Source organism: Crocodylus porosus, unplaced genomic scaffold (assembly GCF_001723895.1).
Source record: "Crocodylus porosus isolate Cpor-Errol unplaced genomic scaffold, CroPor_comp1, whole genome shotgun sequence".
NCBI lineage: Eukaryota > Metazoa > Chordata > Crocodylia > Crocodylidae > Crocodylus > Crocodylus porosus.
In genome coordinates, this window is record NW_017728911.1 from 14,015,007 (window position 1) to 14,033,801 (window position 18,795).

Consider the following 18,795-nt stretch of genomic DNA (forward strand, 5'->3'; position numbering starts at 1 on the left):
GGCATATCACCCCCCCCGCAATCATATACTCCCTCCCCCATCCCACCTCCCCTAGATGTCATCTGTTTTGAAACTGGAAATATGGTAACCCTAGATAAAATAGTAATTGCACAAATACTACAATGTTAGTTTTTATAACAAAACTGTTCTGCAGTTCCAGTTAATGCCATTGAGGCACATTATGATCAGAACTACAGAGGTTTCAGAGGAAATCTATGACAGCATCTAGGGTGGATCCAGGGGGCAGAGGAAGGGGGAGTGCAATAGTGCATTTTCACCCCCCCATTTGATTTTTTCTTCATCAAAGTTTAAAATGAAGTGCCTGGCAATGGCAGCAGCATTCAGGAATGGAGGGAGTCAGTTGATTTCATAGCTCGTTATTATCTAACTGATTCCTTTGGGTGTTCAGTTCCTCTCTCCTTTTTAATGGCCTTGATGTTCCATGAATCAAGCTATCCTTTCTTCTGCAACTCTGCGCTCTGTTAGCTGTTCCTGGTAAAGTAGCTCCTATTTTACAGCCTTGCCAACTGTTTTTAACTGTAGCTCGAAATATTATCTTAGGTATGGAAACAAACAACTCAAGTAAAAATTAACTCAGGTGTGGAAATAACTTTCAGTGAAGGATTGGATGCACTGTCAAGATGCTCAAGAAGGCTAGACTTTGTTTTATGAATCTGAAAAAAAGAGATGTATATTTAATTCCAGTGACTACAGGACTAATGAAACAACATATTTTGGTTAATTTTTGCCTAGTTCATTGGGTTTTCTTATACATAAAATATAATATATATAGCAAATTAATGCACATTCCAATGAAGCTATCTTTGGTTTTGTTTCAATCTTGCACTGAAAAAGATAGCCCTAGGGCTCTGGCTTGTTAGTAAAGCTTTTAGTTTCTTTTTAATGAGAGGACAATATGTATTATGTAATATATGTGATGAAGCACTACACCATCTGTATCCCCCCACACCTTTTTCAAAATCTTAGATCTGCCCAAGGACAGCATTTTCATACAGGCTTTACCAACTACTGTCTTTATGGAGTTATTATATGGCCCTATGAGTTGTCATTGGAAATGTTATAAGAAAACTGGGGGTTCCATAGAAAAGCTATTTTTGAAATTATCCAAAGATCACAGGTCTGATCATACCCTTGATAGGTGGGGAGCACTCTGTTCACCACTGAAATCCATATGAGCTCCTCTCAGGGATGGACACTAAGTAAGTGTATTTTAAAATTAAAAAGCCGTGTAGGAATGGCCGGCTCACACAGGAAGGCTTGCATAGTATTATCCTATCGTTCAACAGGTATCACTTGGGTTAACTCTGAATTTAGCAGATCCCATCATGGCTGTCATTATTGTAAAACAAACCTATTGGTACAAGGGCTGTAGTGAGTCATATGAATTTTTTCTTTTTAACACTTATTCTGCTATAACCAAAAGACTGGTGTAGATAACTGCTGCAGGCTGTGGTTGTCATTTTCTTGAAAAATAAGAATTTTTAATTGAAGTGAAATGTCAAGCTCCAGCCAGAGCAATCCATGCTGAGTTATATGTCCTTCAAAGGCAACATTGTGAGCAGCAGCAAGTATTAAAGTCACTGTGACCAGATAAATGTAATCAGCAGTTGATAGTGTCTGTAACTTCTGATTCAAACACTTTAATTGCTGCAACATTATGGTAGTGAAAACAATCACAGAGGCTGCCAAAAGCTTTAAAGGGCATTATTGTGGTAGTCTTAGGCTAGTGAGCACTTACTCAAGGAGTCCCATTGACTTTAATGGAAGACTCATCTAAATTGCTAGTACTGCAATACATAAAAGTTTAAACTTTGTCTTTGTTTATATAGCAAAGATACTTGTGGTTCCCACCTGAAGACATGGGAAAAATCACTTTGTTCATCTGTAAAAGCCATGGGACCTAATCAACAAGTTTTGCTGTATGTGAAATGTTCAGTCCAGTTAGCTGAAAATGAATTTGAAGTAATGTAGAGGGGTTTGGAAGGCAAGCACAACTTTCTGTCCATCATACAGTCTCCCAGGCTTGTGTGGACTTGCTATATGTTTATTTCAGCCTTGTTTTAAATGATTCTTTTAGAAATCCTATGCAAATATAAACATTTTAAACTATTCTACTAGCTGTTTTCTTATACATTGGTACGTGCTGCACTACACTGCTATAAAAGGCAGCTTGATTTATGAGGTGGCACAGTTGGATTAACAAACATGTACTATTTATACATACTCAGCCCAGCCCAGGTATGTCTGGTGAACACATAAAGAGAGTGCTACCTGGATTTGGGGCACTAGGATTTACAGTGAAATGTAAATCCTCTTTCCTTCCTTATTCCTTCTCCCTATTTCTCTCCTCCTTTCTTTCCTTCCTGTTTAACTTGTCTTAGTTATCTGTCAAGTCTCTACACCTGGCAGTAATTTGGTGGCCTCTGGGTGGGTCAGTTATTTCACTCCTGGCCCATCTGTCAGGAGTGTCCAAAAAAGAGTACCCATTACTACTGTAGTTGCATATTTTGTACTTGAACCAACACATCCATATCATGCAGTTACTCACAGGAGGGGATTTAGAAAACCACCTGACTATATCCATTGCCATTATAATCTAGAACAATTTTGCAAGTGTAGAAACCCTTCTTTTCTTTACTTGTGTCATCCTTCCAGGAACAAATTACAGGTTTGGGGGGTTTTTTTCACTTTTCAGAGACGCACATTAAACAAACCTTCGTCCTCTCTGAAGAGATCAAAAATTGTGCCATGGATGAAATATATTTAATCAGAAATACATCTTAAACATGAATGATGTAACCAATAGATGAAGTAATTATGTAATTGTTTTGATCGGGGTAACATTAATTTGGTCATATTTCCTTTTAGATGATACATCAGCAGCCTAACCCAGGTATACACTATGAGTATATCATCCCAGGAGCTAACATCATCAGCTCTCAGTTGCCTGCTCACAGAAGACCAGGTAAATTTTTCATCATTTTAAATTATTAAGCACAGTCAGTAATGTTGCGGGGCAAAGGTGAAACTCTGTTCCCAATGAAGTCAAACATAGTTTTGCCATTACCTTTGGTGGGGCCAAGATTTCACCCCAGAGATTCAGTTTCTCTGAACCAATATAGCTTCATTGACTTGAATGGAGTTGTTCTGTTTTACACCAGCAGAGGACCTGGCCTTAGATTTCTGTTTCCAGGGTTAGGGACAGACATTCAGAAAGCCTGAGCCTGAATTGATTCAATCTTTGCAAGTTAGTCTAACCTGGTTAGGTTGAACTGATTTGTAACCGGGCAGACATTCTCTCTGGACTGAGGAAATTCAGGCACATGCCTGCAGTCGCTCAGGCTAGAAGCAGAGGGGTGCTAGAGCAGCCCTCCCTTCCTTCCACAGTGCTGAGGAGGCCGTGGCCAGGCCTGGGCAGGACCTCTGATTAGGGACGTCTGCCTGCATGGTCCCAGGCTTTTCCCTGCTGGCTGCTCAAGGCGCAGGAGTGTTGCCAGAACCCAGCCCCCTATTAGCACTCTGAAGCAAGCAAGAGTGTGCAGTGCATGCATCTGTTGACATACAGACCTTTGCAATCTCCCTCTCCCTGCTTCTTTATACTGTCTGCAGCAAACTGACAGACCAGCAAGACAGCAGGGGGCTGATATCAGTGATTATCACCTCATCAGCAAAACAAAAACAAAGCCTCTCTCCATTAATTCAAACTCTTCTTAAACAGTTTACCAGCTGACTTGTTGATTAGCTCCAAAAGCCCTAAATGGCCACTGTTCTGTCTGCCTGTTCCAGTGAAACTGGAGACATGCACACACAGACACCTCTTGGAATTAGCTAGCATACCATGTGACTGGCATCTGTGCTGTGGGAGATGGGGGGGATCCATGCTTATCCAGCAAGCAGCAAGGTGTGAGGTGGTTAGGGCAGGGGGAAGCCAGGGTGGTGGACGGCGGTGAGTCAGGAGTATGGGGTACCAGCAGCGATGGGGTGCTGCAGGTTAGGAGTAAGGGGCACCAGCATGACTTGGGAGTGGCAGGGGGCTATGTCTCTGCCAGAGCTGCAACCAAGGAGCAGAGAGGAGGGGCCAGCTCTGCAGTGGAGCAGAGAGCTCCACCCAGCCCGGAGAGCATGCCAGGATGCTGGGGGAGTCTGGTTTATCTTAAACTAGCAAGGGGTGTGGGATACACATTGCATAAACCAGTTTTACCCAAATCAGTTAAGCCTGGTTAAATTTAGTATCAGGCTTATCTCAAACTGATTGCAGCCATTTTCAAACTGGTTTATGTGCACTGAGCATCTGTTCTGTTACAGCTTTAAACCAGTTTCTGATCACTTAAACTGATTTATGTGTAATGTCAGTCCCTAGCCCAGGGGTCATGAACTTGGGAGTTTGCAGGGTTCTTGAGTTTGTTTTACTGCTATGGCATGTGTAATGTCTACACAAGGGTAGCGTCAAGATTTATTTACCCTTTCATCCTTGTGTATATGTGTCTTGCAGTATTTGGTTTAAACTGTATTGTTTTATGTTATAATAGGGCTAGGATTTCACAATATGATAAAGATTTTCAAGCAGTAAACAATGTATTTCTTTGACCTCTAAAAAAGATTCCAGTCCTAAATGGCTGAAGAGTAGTAATGACTTAAGAGTTAGCATTTGACTTAAGTTGTTTATTGTCTCCCTTGAATTTGCATTTTAAAACCTGACCAGTCAAACGTTTGAGGGGAAGAGAGACTACATTGGATTAGCAAATCTCCATGTCTGAAAGGATGCACATATTCTCTCTGACTTAATAGATCAGGAAAGATTTCTGCACTGATAAATATGCAAATTTGAGGGGGTAAGAAGTTGAATAGTGCATAGTGTGGGCCTCTCAAAAATGTAAAAGGTGACATACATGAATACCCAGATAAGCAACTGTACTTAAGCCTTGTCTTCAGTTTTCTCAGGGTATAGGCCAGGAGTCTGAGTGGAGCAGGCTGAGTAACGCAAATTGGCAGGAGAAATTGCAGGTCTGGCAATGAGGTAGATGGAGAAACTTCTTTTTAATCTATGGAAGCTGGCTAGGGCTGGAATCCATGGATTTAAGTTGCAGGATAAAAGCTGGTTATTGTTCTGTTATTTTCTTATAGAATTATAGAAAGTTAGGGTTGAAGGGACCTCAGGAGGTCATCTAGTCCAACCTCCTGCTCAAAGCAGGACCATCCCCACCTAGATCTTTCCAGCCTGTGCTTTGTCAAGCCCGGTCTTAATAACCTCCAAGGATGGAGATTCCACCATTTCTCTGGGTAACATCTTCCAGCGCTTCACCACCCTCCTAGTGAGAGAATTTTTCCTAATATCCAACTTAAACCTCCCGTGCTGCAAGTTGAGAGCATAGTTTTTTCCTTTTTCTTTTTTTTATCTCTGTCTGTATCTCAACACAGGGTTATGGCTTTCTTTTTCTTGTTCTTGTGTTTTGTAAGAAGTCTTCTTTGTTATATTTTTAGCCACCTAGCGTCAGTGTTAACTGAGGCTGCTGACAAATGTGAAAAAAAACCAACAAACTGCACTTTGCTGGAGCAAGCAGCATGTTAGTTAGATATTCTGCAGCGTCTGTGTAGATTGGGCACTTCAGTGGGGTGATTCACTCAGCTGTTAGATAAAAGCAGCGAAAAATCCCCACTAAAGTGCCCAATCTATACCAACATTGGGCGAGCTGGGTCCAGCTACTGCAGTGCCTCTTCTGGGCATGTGCTGGGCTTGGCACAGCGCGCTGAGTTGAAGTTAAAGCACCATTTGGAGGGGGAGGGGGGATGTTGTTTTCACATCTGCAAGCAGGCTGATTGTAGAACATTTGACCATATAGGCAGCCTTCTTGATGGGGGAGAGGAAGCACCTTTCCTGAGCATATGGCCCAATAGGGTGTGGCCCTTTTAGATGGCAAAATCCCCTGCTAAGAGCTGGCGAGGCCTGGGCAAGGCTGGGACAGCTGAGGCACCACATGCCGTGGGGTTGGCCCCTTGCATATCTCAGCTGGTTCTCAGTGGTCAAGCAGTAGACAGCAGGGAGGGGTTTGGATCTGAAGGGTACCTCAAAAGATGAGAGAGCACCCCAGGATTGTATCTTAGAGGCATGTCTGGCCACATCATAGTCAGGACGTGTCACTCCAGTATTGTGTCTTTAATATCTTACATGGGATAAAAACACACTGTAACTTTTACTATCACATATCAAGTTGTTGTGTCTGCTTTTAAAAAATTCAATATACTTTTTTCTGTCTCTTGATATTTTGAAAGAATCTTTCTCAATTTCTCTTTCTCTCTCCTAACCTAGGGAAACAAAACTTCTAAGCTTCAAAAGCTAAAATCCTCTCGACAGCTTGTATTAAAAATTCTACAGCAAAGAGATGTGTTAAATGTACCAGTAATGAAATCTGAAGGAAAATATAAAATTGCAAGTGAATTGAGGACCACTTTTCATGTTCGTAACTCTCCTTGTCAGATTTGTAATGGCTTCTATAGACTATTTTTAATGAGGAGCAGCTGGATTTTGACACTGGGAGGCACACAGACTACAGAGCCTAGTGCAAAAAGTCTTTGGGAAACTTTGATTGACATTGGGTGCAGTAACTGGATTACAAACAGCAGTGAATGTTCATGGTTGTATTTGTGTGTTTCCTTGCTGAGAACTGGGTGGCTTATTCAAAAGCAGCAGTTTTTGTTTATGAAATAATTCAGTAAATCTGTTCATGGCAGATAAAAGCTATTTCCAAGCTGGACAACTCTATAGACCATGGTTATGGCTACTAATTACCATCCACTTTGGATAATATTTGCAAAAGATGCTCATTATTTTAATTTGTTATTGTTGCCTGTCCCCAGGGGAGCCATTCAATGGCCAGTTAGAAGTGCCAGACGGTAAAAATGAGGAAGATCGGGATTTACAAAGGGAGACAGACGCTAACCCTGAACAGTCAGCAGGGACCTTTCCAGTTATTCAACCAGGAAGATTTCCTTCTCATCAGCCAGAAAACCAGGTGCCTGCTGTGCAGCCACCAAGGCGAAACCGAGACTACAACTGGAAACAGATTGGAACAACGGAGTGCACAACCACATGTGGGAAAGGTAAGTACTTCACAGCGCGTGCACAGAATATATGTTATATTACACTCTGGAAGATTCCAGCCTGGAGAGAGCAGTTTAGAAAACCCAACCCAGCAACTCCTTGGAGATACTAGACATAAACTTGACACACTGGTCTCTATTGTTTCTCACAGGTGAAAAGCAGAAAAATCTGCAACATAAAGTTGGTTCAAATATAGTCAATAAAAATAACACTCAAGTGAAAAGAAGTAGAGCACTGTGGACATAAGGTGCAGGGGGGAACGGCATCTGTTGCTGAAAGAGATATTCCAGGCTTTTAAGGCTGAGGATGAGAAGTTGTCTTTCAAGCTACCTCTCTCTAAGGTAGAAACCACTTCTGCTTTCCCCAGTATTCCTTGTCATCTTTTCCCCCTTTCTACATTAAATTCCCCACTTACTTTTTAACCCACATTGATATCTTCCTATTTTTGTAGGGCTTTCACTTTTTATTAGTAGCAGCCCCTCAGACAGCTATATCTCAGAGTTCCCTCTGAGAGTTCGGTGTCCTTAAAACATAAATTATGTGAATTAGAAGTATTTTGAATACTCAACAATTAATGTCCTTTTGGGTGAGGAGGCAAAACTATTTTAAGCGTAGTATGTCGTCCTTCTAAATGGTAGCAGAATAAGAAGTCTGATGTTTTTGATCAACCTTAAAGGCAAGGTCTTTCTGAACAAGAAAGGAAGGCTCAAATACTTCAGCAGAAGGTGACAAGCAATGTGTGTTGGTCCTGGAGATAGCTAAAAAAAATTATTAAAAACATCACAATGGGAGTTTTGCAAATTCTGTCCTTATGAAGAATACAGTATAACACTAGATATTGAAATTTAGCAAAATAAAATATATTCCAAACCCCAGTATCAACAGCATATGCTTCCCAGATGATCCATGAAATGAGGCCCCTGCCAAAGCGCTGGGTCCTGGGCCATATGGGGCTATCAGGAGTTTGGAGACCTAATAAAACAATTTCTTTTAAAAACCTAAACAGACCAACATACGATTACCTACAATGTGTAAAGCTGCTAGAGATATCTGGCAAATATATGGTGCTTCTGAAATAGAATAATTGAAATTTTAAATTTTCACTTAAAGGAAAGGTAATATACTCTTTGCAGCTGGCAGCATTTTCTTCAGGAAAGCAGCTAAGAATGGTGATGTAAAGGGTTTGATAAGGTATTTGGCTAAATTAGGGAACACTGAGCTGTTGGAGAGCTGCAACTGCTCTGCAAATTTATTTCCTTTGGGGGAAATTTTAGTTTAATTTTCTCTTTTTGTTCCCAGATACGAAACTGAGCTAGCACATGAAAGCTTAATGCATATATAGTATCCTGATCCTTAGGCACATTGTTGCAATAATGAATTCTAATTATATTTCTGACAGCAAATTACACTGTATTGAAGTTCCCTTTTTTATTATTTCCTTCTGGTCCTGGACAATGTACTAGGAAACCTGTCCTGCTTTGGGATATTACTGCAGAAGTGTTATAGTACTAAAATTAAAGCCCATAAAAGAAAGAATTACTGCAAGTCTGACTATTTGTGGGAAGAGAGGAGGAAAAGTAAACCAAAATTATTTTGGTTGGCTCTTAGCGTTGACTGTAACACTAGTGCACATAGCAGAATTCTCAGGTGGTGTGCATAGACTCACCTCCTTAGCAATCAGTGAAGATCACCAGCTGCAGCTTTGGACCATCATATTTTCAAGAGAGGGAAGCTGAAGTTTCTGTGCAAAAAAATTGTACGCTTGAGTATTCAACTTGGATAAGACTGCATGAAAATGCAGCTGCACACATCAATAAGAGTTGTTTCTTTCAGCTGTTGCAGAAGAAAAGCTGGACATTTTGATTACGAGGGGAAAGTTTTCACCATTCCTTTTTGCTGTATCTTTAAAGATCTTGCAGCTAGTGAAAAATCATTCATATGAGAGCTTTTAGTATATCATGGAGTATGACACGGGAAGTTTTTAGTGTCGCAGGGAAGCTTTTAGTATGTCAAAGAGCTGAGAAATCCTCCAGAAAATTAGAGACTATGGGAATGTCAAATCCCACCTTCCCTGAGCTCTGAGGGTACCTTAACCCTTGTGTTCCAGAGTCTGAAAAAATTGTTTGGAGAAATCATAATTTTGAGAGCAATATACTATAGTTTGATGATAGCATGAATACTGTGTACAAAATCTAAGCCTGGAGTGTTTGTATGGCTAACTAAAAGTAAAGGTGTCTAGTTTACAGATCACTGAGGCTGAGGAGACAGGGTACCTCTGTTTCTTTAACTTTGACATAAGGTTAGCATATGGCCAGCACAATGTTCTAGCCAGCTTTACCCCAGGTAGCATTTGGGGATGTGTGTGTAGATGAAACGGGGCCCTAAATTGAAGCAGTGAGTTTTAAAAAACACCGCTTCAATTTAGGGCTGATTAAACTCCCATGTCGTGCACACACCCCGATGGTTTACCTGCTTCTCCAGCGGGGAGGGGAGGGCAAGCTGCTGGTGGGCGGAGTGGTCCCTGTGCTGCAGGGGAAGCCGGGGAGGTTGGTGCTTCCCTCCGCAGCAGTGGCAGCCCCCCCAGGCAGCACCCACCTGCAGGCACCTGGCTCGGGTGGTCCCGGGGGGCACCACAGTCACAGAGGGAAGCCCCGGGCCCCCGCAGGCAGGCAGGCAGGCACTGAGGGGGGCGGCAGGGGTGGGGAATAAGGCTTGCCACTTTTGTTGAATGGAGCCTGTTTTCCTGGGCTGCTGCCAGGCTGCCTGCAGAGTTTCCTTCAGAGCCGTGGAGCTGCATGGAGCCCGATGCTTCGCTCCACAGCTCCTCAAAAGAGTTTTAGTTTGCTGCACCCAAAGTCGTTTAAGGTGCATTACACCACCGAATTTTCTACAGCAGCTGGAATTAGTACGCAGTATGCCACCAACACGTGCAAACACCGGCACCATTAAAACGATGCAATCAAACTACCTCCTTTTTTTTTTAATTTATGAAATTTCAGGATTTTTTAGTTTTTCCTTTTCTTCTCCTTTTTGTCTATAACTGCAAAAATACATAGGAGGCCAAGTTCTTTTTCTGAATTTATTCATTTCTTCTTGGTACTCTTTAAGTTTTCAAAATGCCGTCAACTTTGGAAAGTCAAAGGCAAAATGAAAAATGTGAAGAAGAAAAATTCTTAAGCTGCATTCCTGTTCTTTTTAGTGGCAGATGGGGAAAAGGGCAACACAGTTGTCAGTTTGGATGGAAAACTATATATTTTAAATGCTTTTGAGAAAGCTTTGATTTTGTGGGGAGGGGAGGAAGGGGGTATGTCCAACAGTTCTTATACCAAGGTGGAGGCATAAAGCTGAACTGGCTGAGGAAGTGGATTTCTTGGTCTGAAGGCCATATAGCTATTGCTAGCCTCTCCAAGAGGGCACTGAGGTATTTCTAAAGTAATGTTGGCTGATAAGGAAAGGAACCACAGAAAATGAGAGATACCTGAGGGAGGCTGTACTGGGGAGAGAGCTATGCAAGTGCAGGCTGTTACTGTTAAAACCATAATCTAGGCCTTGGCTTAGATGTAAATGGAACACATTACAGAGCCAGTTCCAAATATATAATTTAGTGACCATGATGCCATAGAAAATAGCGTGCTCATTTCTTTATTAAGAAGCCAATTCATAAAAGAAGGCTAATGAATATAGAGCAATGCTGATTGCTAAATTACTTACTTTCTATTAGGATTGGGATAACAAAAATGGCACTCTATGCAGTATTACTGTAAACTGGAATATGGGATGCAACACTCTTGAATAAATATACCGTTGAATACATTTAACTTTGGCAGAAATTTTAGCTTTTAATTTTTAATTTTAAAATGCTCTGTTTCTCTACGTGTCAGCCCAAATTTAACATTAATCAGAACTGCCTTATTATATTTAAAATCATGAGCATGAGTTAAAGCTATTGCAGAACTTCAGTACAACATCAATTAAATCAAACTGCTGTCTTAATTTACTTGTTTCTCTCGCTCCCTGTGTGTCACAAATGCACACATAATTATCCGATTGGTTGGATAAAGAAAAGCAGGATTTTTTACAAATGCAGGATGAGCTCAGGAGCTTGCAAAAAAACTATTAACATGATTAAAGGAATTATAAAAAGTTGCCATTAAAATGAGATAATAGGAAGGTGGGTTATAGTCAATAACAGAGGATAGACTAAGACTGCATATTCCAGGAGGTTAATTAGATGATAAGAGAGTTGAAGTGAACTGAGCATTCAACCCATGTGGCTTGTGATGTCAGCAGTCATGCAAGTCAGAGTATGACTGGACTCCTAGCTCAATAGGCTTAACCCATGTCAGCTAAGATGTGCAAGGTGTCAGTATTATAGTAAGCTTTCTTGTACTACTCTTTACTGCAAACACCAAAAAAACAAAACACACTGCTACATTTTATCATCAAATTATGGTGGAAAAACTTTGTAGGCTTCTAGTCATGTGATAGCTTTTGCCTTTTCCTGTGAGCTATTCAGTTAGCACTCTACCCTGCTCTGTAAAGATAGGCATATTTTCTGGAGGGAGGAAGCTGCAGTATTAACATCCTATGAGCTGCTTTCTCAGATATTTTCTACAGGTTGCCAATGCCTTGCTTTACTTTGACCCAAGGATGGAAATCTTTTCGGTGCACTTTTTTTGGAGACACTGACATGGATTTTGCCTTTGAGAGACCAAGTAGCAGCTTGCATCAAATACTACTGCCAGCTACAGTGGGGTGAATGAAGTGCAGTTTTCGATAGCCAGCAGACTTCTGTAGCAGCCTAAAACCACTTGTTTCCTATGTTAGCTCCCTCTGGCAGACACTCTTTTATTGAAGTTGCATGTTGTAGTTCCTTATATTTTCAAGCACAGAAACTTAATATGGGTTCCTATAGTTTTTCACTAGTTCCAGCTCAGAAACAAAGATCCAGCAATGCTCTTCTTGGGGGGAAAAATAGCAAATCTTCTGTTGGTTTTGGGGGAAAGGGCTCAAACCCTAATTGGGGGATTCATACAAATATTACAGATAGAAATTCGGGGGTTAGATTGGGTTAAAAATGCCCTCCCCCCCATCTAACTCAGTAATTACTAATTAGGTAGGTGCCAGTAGCCTAATCTAAGGTAAGAATGGTTGGGGGGGGGGTTGGATGGGGCTGGAAGTGATGTTGGAGGTGATTGGGGAGCTAGCAAGGTCTGAGAGCGGCTTAGGGAGATTGAAGGGCTAGCAGAATCTGTGGGGGGTTGGGGATATAGGGGGGAAAGCAGAGTCCACAGAGAGGTTTGGGGGATCATGGGAGCTAACAGAGTCCATGGGAGCCTCAGAGGGATTGGTGGGGGGAGGTTGGCAGGATTGAAGAGGCTCTCTAATCCCACCAGACCCTGCTTCTCCCCCCCTCCCCTTTCCATTGTTGCTGAACTGCCCCTGATCCCACAAACCACTCCTGGGGGTGGTTTTGCTGGCATCTACTGGTCCTAGGAGCCTGATCGAAGTAAATCAGGGTGGGGGGAAGGAGTGGGTGGATCAAGGGGAGTGCTGCATATCTTTCTGCATAATACAGAACTTATATGAAGGCTGGGTATTATATAAGGAAAGAGCTAATAGTATCACCAGTTCCAGTACTTTACATCACTCATCAAACTGTCCCAAACCACAGTGAAGTAGGTAACATATCACTTTACTGACAACAACCTTGAAGCCAGGGGAGCAAGTTGCTTGAACAAGAACATAAAAGGAGCCTGAATCAGGGGCTACACATGGAGTTTGTGCTTGCAGTCTTGTGTTCAGACTATTTATCTGCCACTTCTGAATGACCTTCAGGTCCACACTATGCATGGTTCTCCCTATACACAGTTCAAGGGTGTTTTTACCTAGTCTTTCCTCCAGTGCTGTCCTGTGTTATGTGACTGCTGGCAGCTCCAGTCAGTGTGTTGCTATAGCATTCAGATTTATGTTTATATACAGGGAATAAATTACTAATCTTGATTGTTTTCCATTGCCTTTTGCAGCTTTGTGCTTTTGTTTTCTTGCACCAGATCCTAGTTTCTGTAGCTCAGTCGTGTGTGTGCTGTATGTTCTTTTTACCTGCACTGCCTACTACTGCTTTTTGTTTTTTTCGCCATTTCAGGGTCACAATACCCAATCTTCCGCTGTGTCAACAGAATCACTCATGAAGAGGTCTCTGAGAGTTACTGCGACACCAACACCAAGCCTACTCCAGAAGAAACAGCCTGCAACACCTTCCCATGTCCAGCCTTGTAAGATTGTGCCACAAATTATAGAGAAATACAGGAAGCAATGTCACTGAGGCTTTGCACATGAAAAAGGCTGTTTTAAGTAGGAAACTAGGCTAAATAACTCAAGTACTTGGCACTAAGATCAGGGAAGTACAGTTGACAGTTTCTTTAGCTAGTGGTTTTTATTCCTTTCAGAGGAAATGGCAGTAGCACACAGTAGTTTTCCCATAGCAGTAGTCATGCCATTTGGGATAAGGCACTAAGGAGAGATTGGCAACCACTGCCTAGTTTTAATGCAGCCACTTCTGCACTGGCACGACAGTACAAGGGCAAACTGCACCTGTGATCTCTCTCCCAGTCTCTTTGTGGACATTCTAGTGACAGGACTGCACTTCAGAGCAGACCTCTGTGGTTCATCTCATTTCCAACTGCATCTCCAGGCTACTCCACCACCTACTCATACCACGTTCTTGGTAGCTCCCCTGAAGTGCTCCTGTTAGTTGAATGTTTTCTCAGCCTTCATCTTCCTCCAGGTGGAGTCCTGCACTTTCTACCACTTTTATATTGGATCCCTGGATATAGCCCCCTGTTTCCAAGTCTGGTAATGGGCCCATTTCTATTTGATAGCCTCAAGGTAATTCCTTGGCCTGGGAGTGGTTAGGGTGACAGCTTTTTCCATACCTTCACCCAAAGTTGCAGAACAAGCTGGGAAAAGTTTTTAAACTTAAAAAGAAAAGTCAGGCTGCTAGGCCCAGCTTAAAGCTTGTCACTTCTAGGCAAGTCTAGCTGCCTTAGGCACATCCTGTAGAGCCTCTTTATCTGACCCACTAGCCCTGATGCATTTTTAACCTCTCTCAGTGAATCTTCCTCTATGTGTTTTCACCACTTCTGAACAACTGCTCTCTATTCCAAGCAAGGACTCTTAAAGGCCTAGCATCTTTTTGAACCAAAGCCTCTTCTCAGGAAGAACTTGCCCATTACCTGGCTGGAGCCAGGCAAATAGGTACTTCCCAAGGAAGGACTAGATTGTCTACACCACCTCTGTGCCATGTAGCTTAGCAGTGTAGCTTAGAGGGGCCCTGAGCACAGGCACAGGCTGCTGGTAGTCTGTCTTCCTTGGCATGCTTATTGGCATAATATCCTAAGGCAGCTGCGTTGCCTCATTCCCAGGATTCATTATGCACTGAGCAGAAGCAAGTGGCCAGGGTATGCTTTCTGCCAAAGGTCCGAGACATAGCTAAGAGGCAAGGTAGAGCAGTTCCAAAAGGAAACAAAGTATTTTCCTTTGCCCAGTGCTCACTTTTAACTATTTTTGTTATTTCCTGCTTCTTTTTTTTTCCTAACAAATCCTTTTACTATAACACTGTGTAGTCAGAATAATATCAAGCAGATAAACTGGGGTAAATGTAAGAGTCATAAAAATAATGCAGATATCTCTCTTCACAGTGTGAACAGCCTTTGTGTTAACTATGCACCTCCCTTATTTGTGAAAGTTTCTGAGCATGAAACTGAAATTGAAAATAGAAACTATGTGTGTTAATTTTTAGATAAAATATATGGAATGTTTGTGTGAACAAATAAAATGAAATCTCCATTGAAATGAGTACAACATATAATGCAGTCTTTCTATCTAGACAATTAAATGCCTTTATTCATTTTTCATGATGTATGGTTTCATTTTTTATGTAAATTAACATCTATTTAGGTGACCCCTTTACCATTCTCTCTTTCTAGCACCTTCCTTGTGTTATTTTTAAAACAAGTGCATAAGATCCTTGTTAGAGACTTTACCTTTTATACAGAGAGAGAAATTTTCCTTTTGTAAATTTTTGGAGATGCTATTAACTACTAGAGGTGCACCAATACATCGAACCCATATTGGATTGGCACTGATAAAAGGAAAATTGACAGTATCGGCAGTTGGCTTTTTTGGCTGATGTGGCTGATAAATGCCCCATGCATGCGTGCAGCTATAGTGCAGCGTGCGGGCGGTGAGGAGCATACCCAAGTAGTGTGGAGAGCAGTATCTGCCTAGTAAGTCTGTAGTGGTGGGGGGGAGGGGCAGATCGAGGCCCCTGCAGTGAGGATGGGAGTGGGTGTGGGGCAAGGGTTGCCCAGCCAGGGTGAGGCAGGGCATGGGATGGAGCCATGAGTGGCTCATCCGGGGGGAATGGTGGCTCACACTGCTGTGCGGTCCCCAGGAGGGCATGGGGTGGCATGTGGTCCTGGATCTGTGCATGGAGCCAAGGTGGGCTGCAGCTGCGAGCTGGGGCCAGGGCTGTGCTGGGCTCTTCCTGACTGAGGGGCTGGGCTGGGCTGGGCTGTGCTCAGACCTGGTAGCAGTGGTGCTGGGAGGGAGGGCTTGGGGAGCTATGGCAAGTTTTGGGGTGGCTGCAACCACCCCCTGTAGCTTCCCTCCCAGCACCACCACTTCCCACCTCAAGCACACCCCAGCCCAGCCCAGCCCAGCCCCTACTACTGGGAAAAGCCCAGCACAGCCCTGGCCCTAGTCTGTAGTTGCAGCCTGCCCTGGCTCCACTTGCAGATCTGGTGGCACACCCTGCCATGTCCTCTTGGGGTGTGTGCAGTGGCAAGAGCCGCAGCCTGCCCCCCTTCCCCCTACACTCCCGGATAATCCACTCATGGCTCTGTCCTGTACCTTGCCCTTCCCTAGCTAGGCAGCCCCTGCCGCAGTCCCAGGCCCACTCCTACTCCCTCCCTCACCACAGGGGCCTCTATATTCCCCTCCCCCCACAGCCCTTTCCACCCCTTCCACCACAACAGACTTAACAGCCAAAAGCTATTCTCCATGCTGCTTGGCTCTATATTTGCAATCAGATTGGTATCGGCCAATAGGGCTCATAAAAAATCGGCCATCAGTACTGGTCCCAAAAATCTATCATGCACCCCTATTAAGTGCTAATAATGCATATCGCTAAATAATTTAGCACTTTGGAACCAATTCAGTATCTCTTAAAAAGATTTAATGGTACCATCCCTTGAAATAGACACCTTTTAAAATATGTAATGATTACATACATAAAGAATAAATAGTCTTTATTTTAAGATTAAAGAATATTATTTTCAATATTTCAAGGATTTACTTGGGGTGTTATTTTTTTATTGGACCAACTGAATGGTTGGAATAAAGTTAGATGCTATCAAATGGAAGAATGAAGAATGCCTTTTGTTTGAAAGCTCATCTACATTTATTTATAAAGTATGCCTTTCACATAATTCATGGATCATCAAGGCTACAACATCAGTCTAATGCTACCATATTCTTTATTTCAGCATTATTTAGAAATATTCAGAAGTTTAAATGATATTTTAAGGCTCTTTTCCATCTCACTGTCTATCATCAGAATTGTGATGAGATTAATTTCTGCAGCATGGGAACATCTGCATTCACATTGAATAGTTATTTTGTTTTTCTCTTTCCTCTCTTAATTAGCTGGGATATAGGGGAATGGTCTGAATGCAGTAAAACATGTGGTCTTGGTATGCAGCACCGACAAGTCTTGTGTCGACAAATATATGCCAACCGGACTCTGACAGTTCAGCTCTTCCGCTGCCATCACCTGGAAAAGCCAGAAACAACTAGCACTTGCCAACTGAAGATTTGCAGTGAATGGCAAATTCGGACAGAGTGGACATCGGTAAATGGAAATGGTTAATACATGAATAGCATGAAACCATAGGAAAGCTATAAGGGGGTAGAACTTTCCTTCAGCTGCCTCTAACCAGATGCTGTTGGACTATTTATAGCTTTGATTAAAAAACATGGATGGGAATGTAGGAAAAAGTTTTTAAAATAGGTAGTAGTTGATTGTAGGTGACGTAAAGGAACTGTGTGTGTTTATGATCAATTATAATGTGCTCTTCAGGACCAGAGAAAACTTCAAAGACTTGCCCATCAGAACAAAAGTGTCATACACAAACTAGCCTTGTTAGTATTTTGTTCCACGTGATTGATGGTATTACTTGCTAAAGCAGAAGAGCTCAGTTATTTCCCTGAGCAAAGGGAGCTTTAGCTGATTAAGATATAATTCATGATCTGTCTGTTTTAACTGAGTTCTACCTGTTAAATCTATGAGGAGGAAGAGCTCAGTAATGGTTTGCTTTGATAATTTATGGGCATATTTTTATTCAGAGGTTGATTTCATCTAGGATTATTTTCTGCGTTGGTGTTGAAAAGCAGCATTTGGTTCACTTCTTCTACTGTAAGCAGTTTGGAGTAGTATTTCAATGTAAAGTCATCTACAGACTTGGATAGAGATTTTTTTGATCCGTGTTATGAAGCAAACTAAATACATATAATAAATTAAACACTGTTTTAGTACTTATATATGTAAGTTATAACAGCACTGGAACTAAAATTTTGGCTTAATTTACCTTTGAATAAAATAATGAAAGCATATGGCATAAGAGAAGCCCCCCACTACAGTTTTGGGCCCCCCACTACCAAAAGGATGTGGACAAATTGGAGAGAGTCCAGCAATGGGCAACAAAAATTGTGAGGGGGCTGGGGGACATAACTTATGAGGACAGGCTGAGGGAACTGGGCTTATTTAGTCTGGAGAAGAGAAGACTGAGGGGGGATTTAATAGTAGCGTTCAGCTACCTTAAGGATTGTTCAAAAGAGGATGGAGCTGGACTGTTCTCAGTTGGTGGCAGATGACAAAAACAAGGAGCAATGGTCTCAAGTTGCAGCAAGGGAAGTTTAGAGGTAGATATTAGAAAGAATTTTCTCACCAGGAGGGTAGTAACACACTGGAACATGTTACCCAGAAAGGTGGTGGATTCTCCATCCTTAGAGGTTTTCAAGACCTGGCTAGACAAAAACAAAGCTTTGGCTGGGATGATCTGTTGGAGATGGTGCTGCTTTGAGCAGGAGGTTGGACTAGATGATCTCCTGAGGTCCCTTCCAATTCTAATTGGCTGTGATTCTATAGGAAAATAACAGACAATAACCTGTTTTTACCCTGCAACTTAAATCCAAAGATTCTGTCCCTAGCGAGATTCCACAGGGACGTCCCTAATTTTCTGTGATTTCTGGGATCTCTGTATGCCTCTCTTTTCTCATCTGTGAAGTGGGGTTAATGATGCATCTTTCCACTTTAAGATCAACCAGTTATAAGCACAATATGACAGAAAAAGTATTTCTTCTTATTTTCCTTAGTGTTATTCTGCTACAGTACTGGCTAGTTTCACACATCTAAGCAGGGTTTCGACAAATCGGCTGAATAAAATGATGAAAGAAATAATGGCAGTACTATAAGAGAGATGTACTTCTAGATCGGGGTGGGAAAAAAATGGCTTGCGGGCCACATCTGGCCCACAAGGCCATTCTATCTGATCCGTGGGGCCTCTAAAAAATTTAGAAAATTAATATTTATCTGCCTTTGGTTTCTGTCAAAA

At 42.1% G+C, this 18,795-nt stretch overlaps 1 protein-coding gene across 2 annotated transcripts in view; it reads left to right on the forward strand.

The window, feature by feature from the left end:
* THSD4 (thrombospondin type 1 domain containing 4) overlaps positions 1–18,795 on the forward strand; it is a 639,363-nt gene that overhangs the window by 551,536 nt on the left and 69,032 nt on the right. For both annotated transcript variants that reach the window (XM_019533460.1, XM_019533461.1), the window contains 4 exons: positions 2,890–2,986; positions 6,877–7,119; positions 13,266–13,395; positions 16,829–17,033. In XM_019533460.1, coding sequence (XP_019389005.1) covers positions 2,890–2,986; positions 6,877–7,119; positions 13,266–13,395; positions 16,829–17,033 — 675 coding nt within the window. The remainder of the gene's footprint in view (positions 1–2,889; positions 2,987–6,876; positions 7,120–13,265; positions 13,396–16,828; positions 17,034–18,795) is intronic.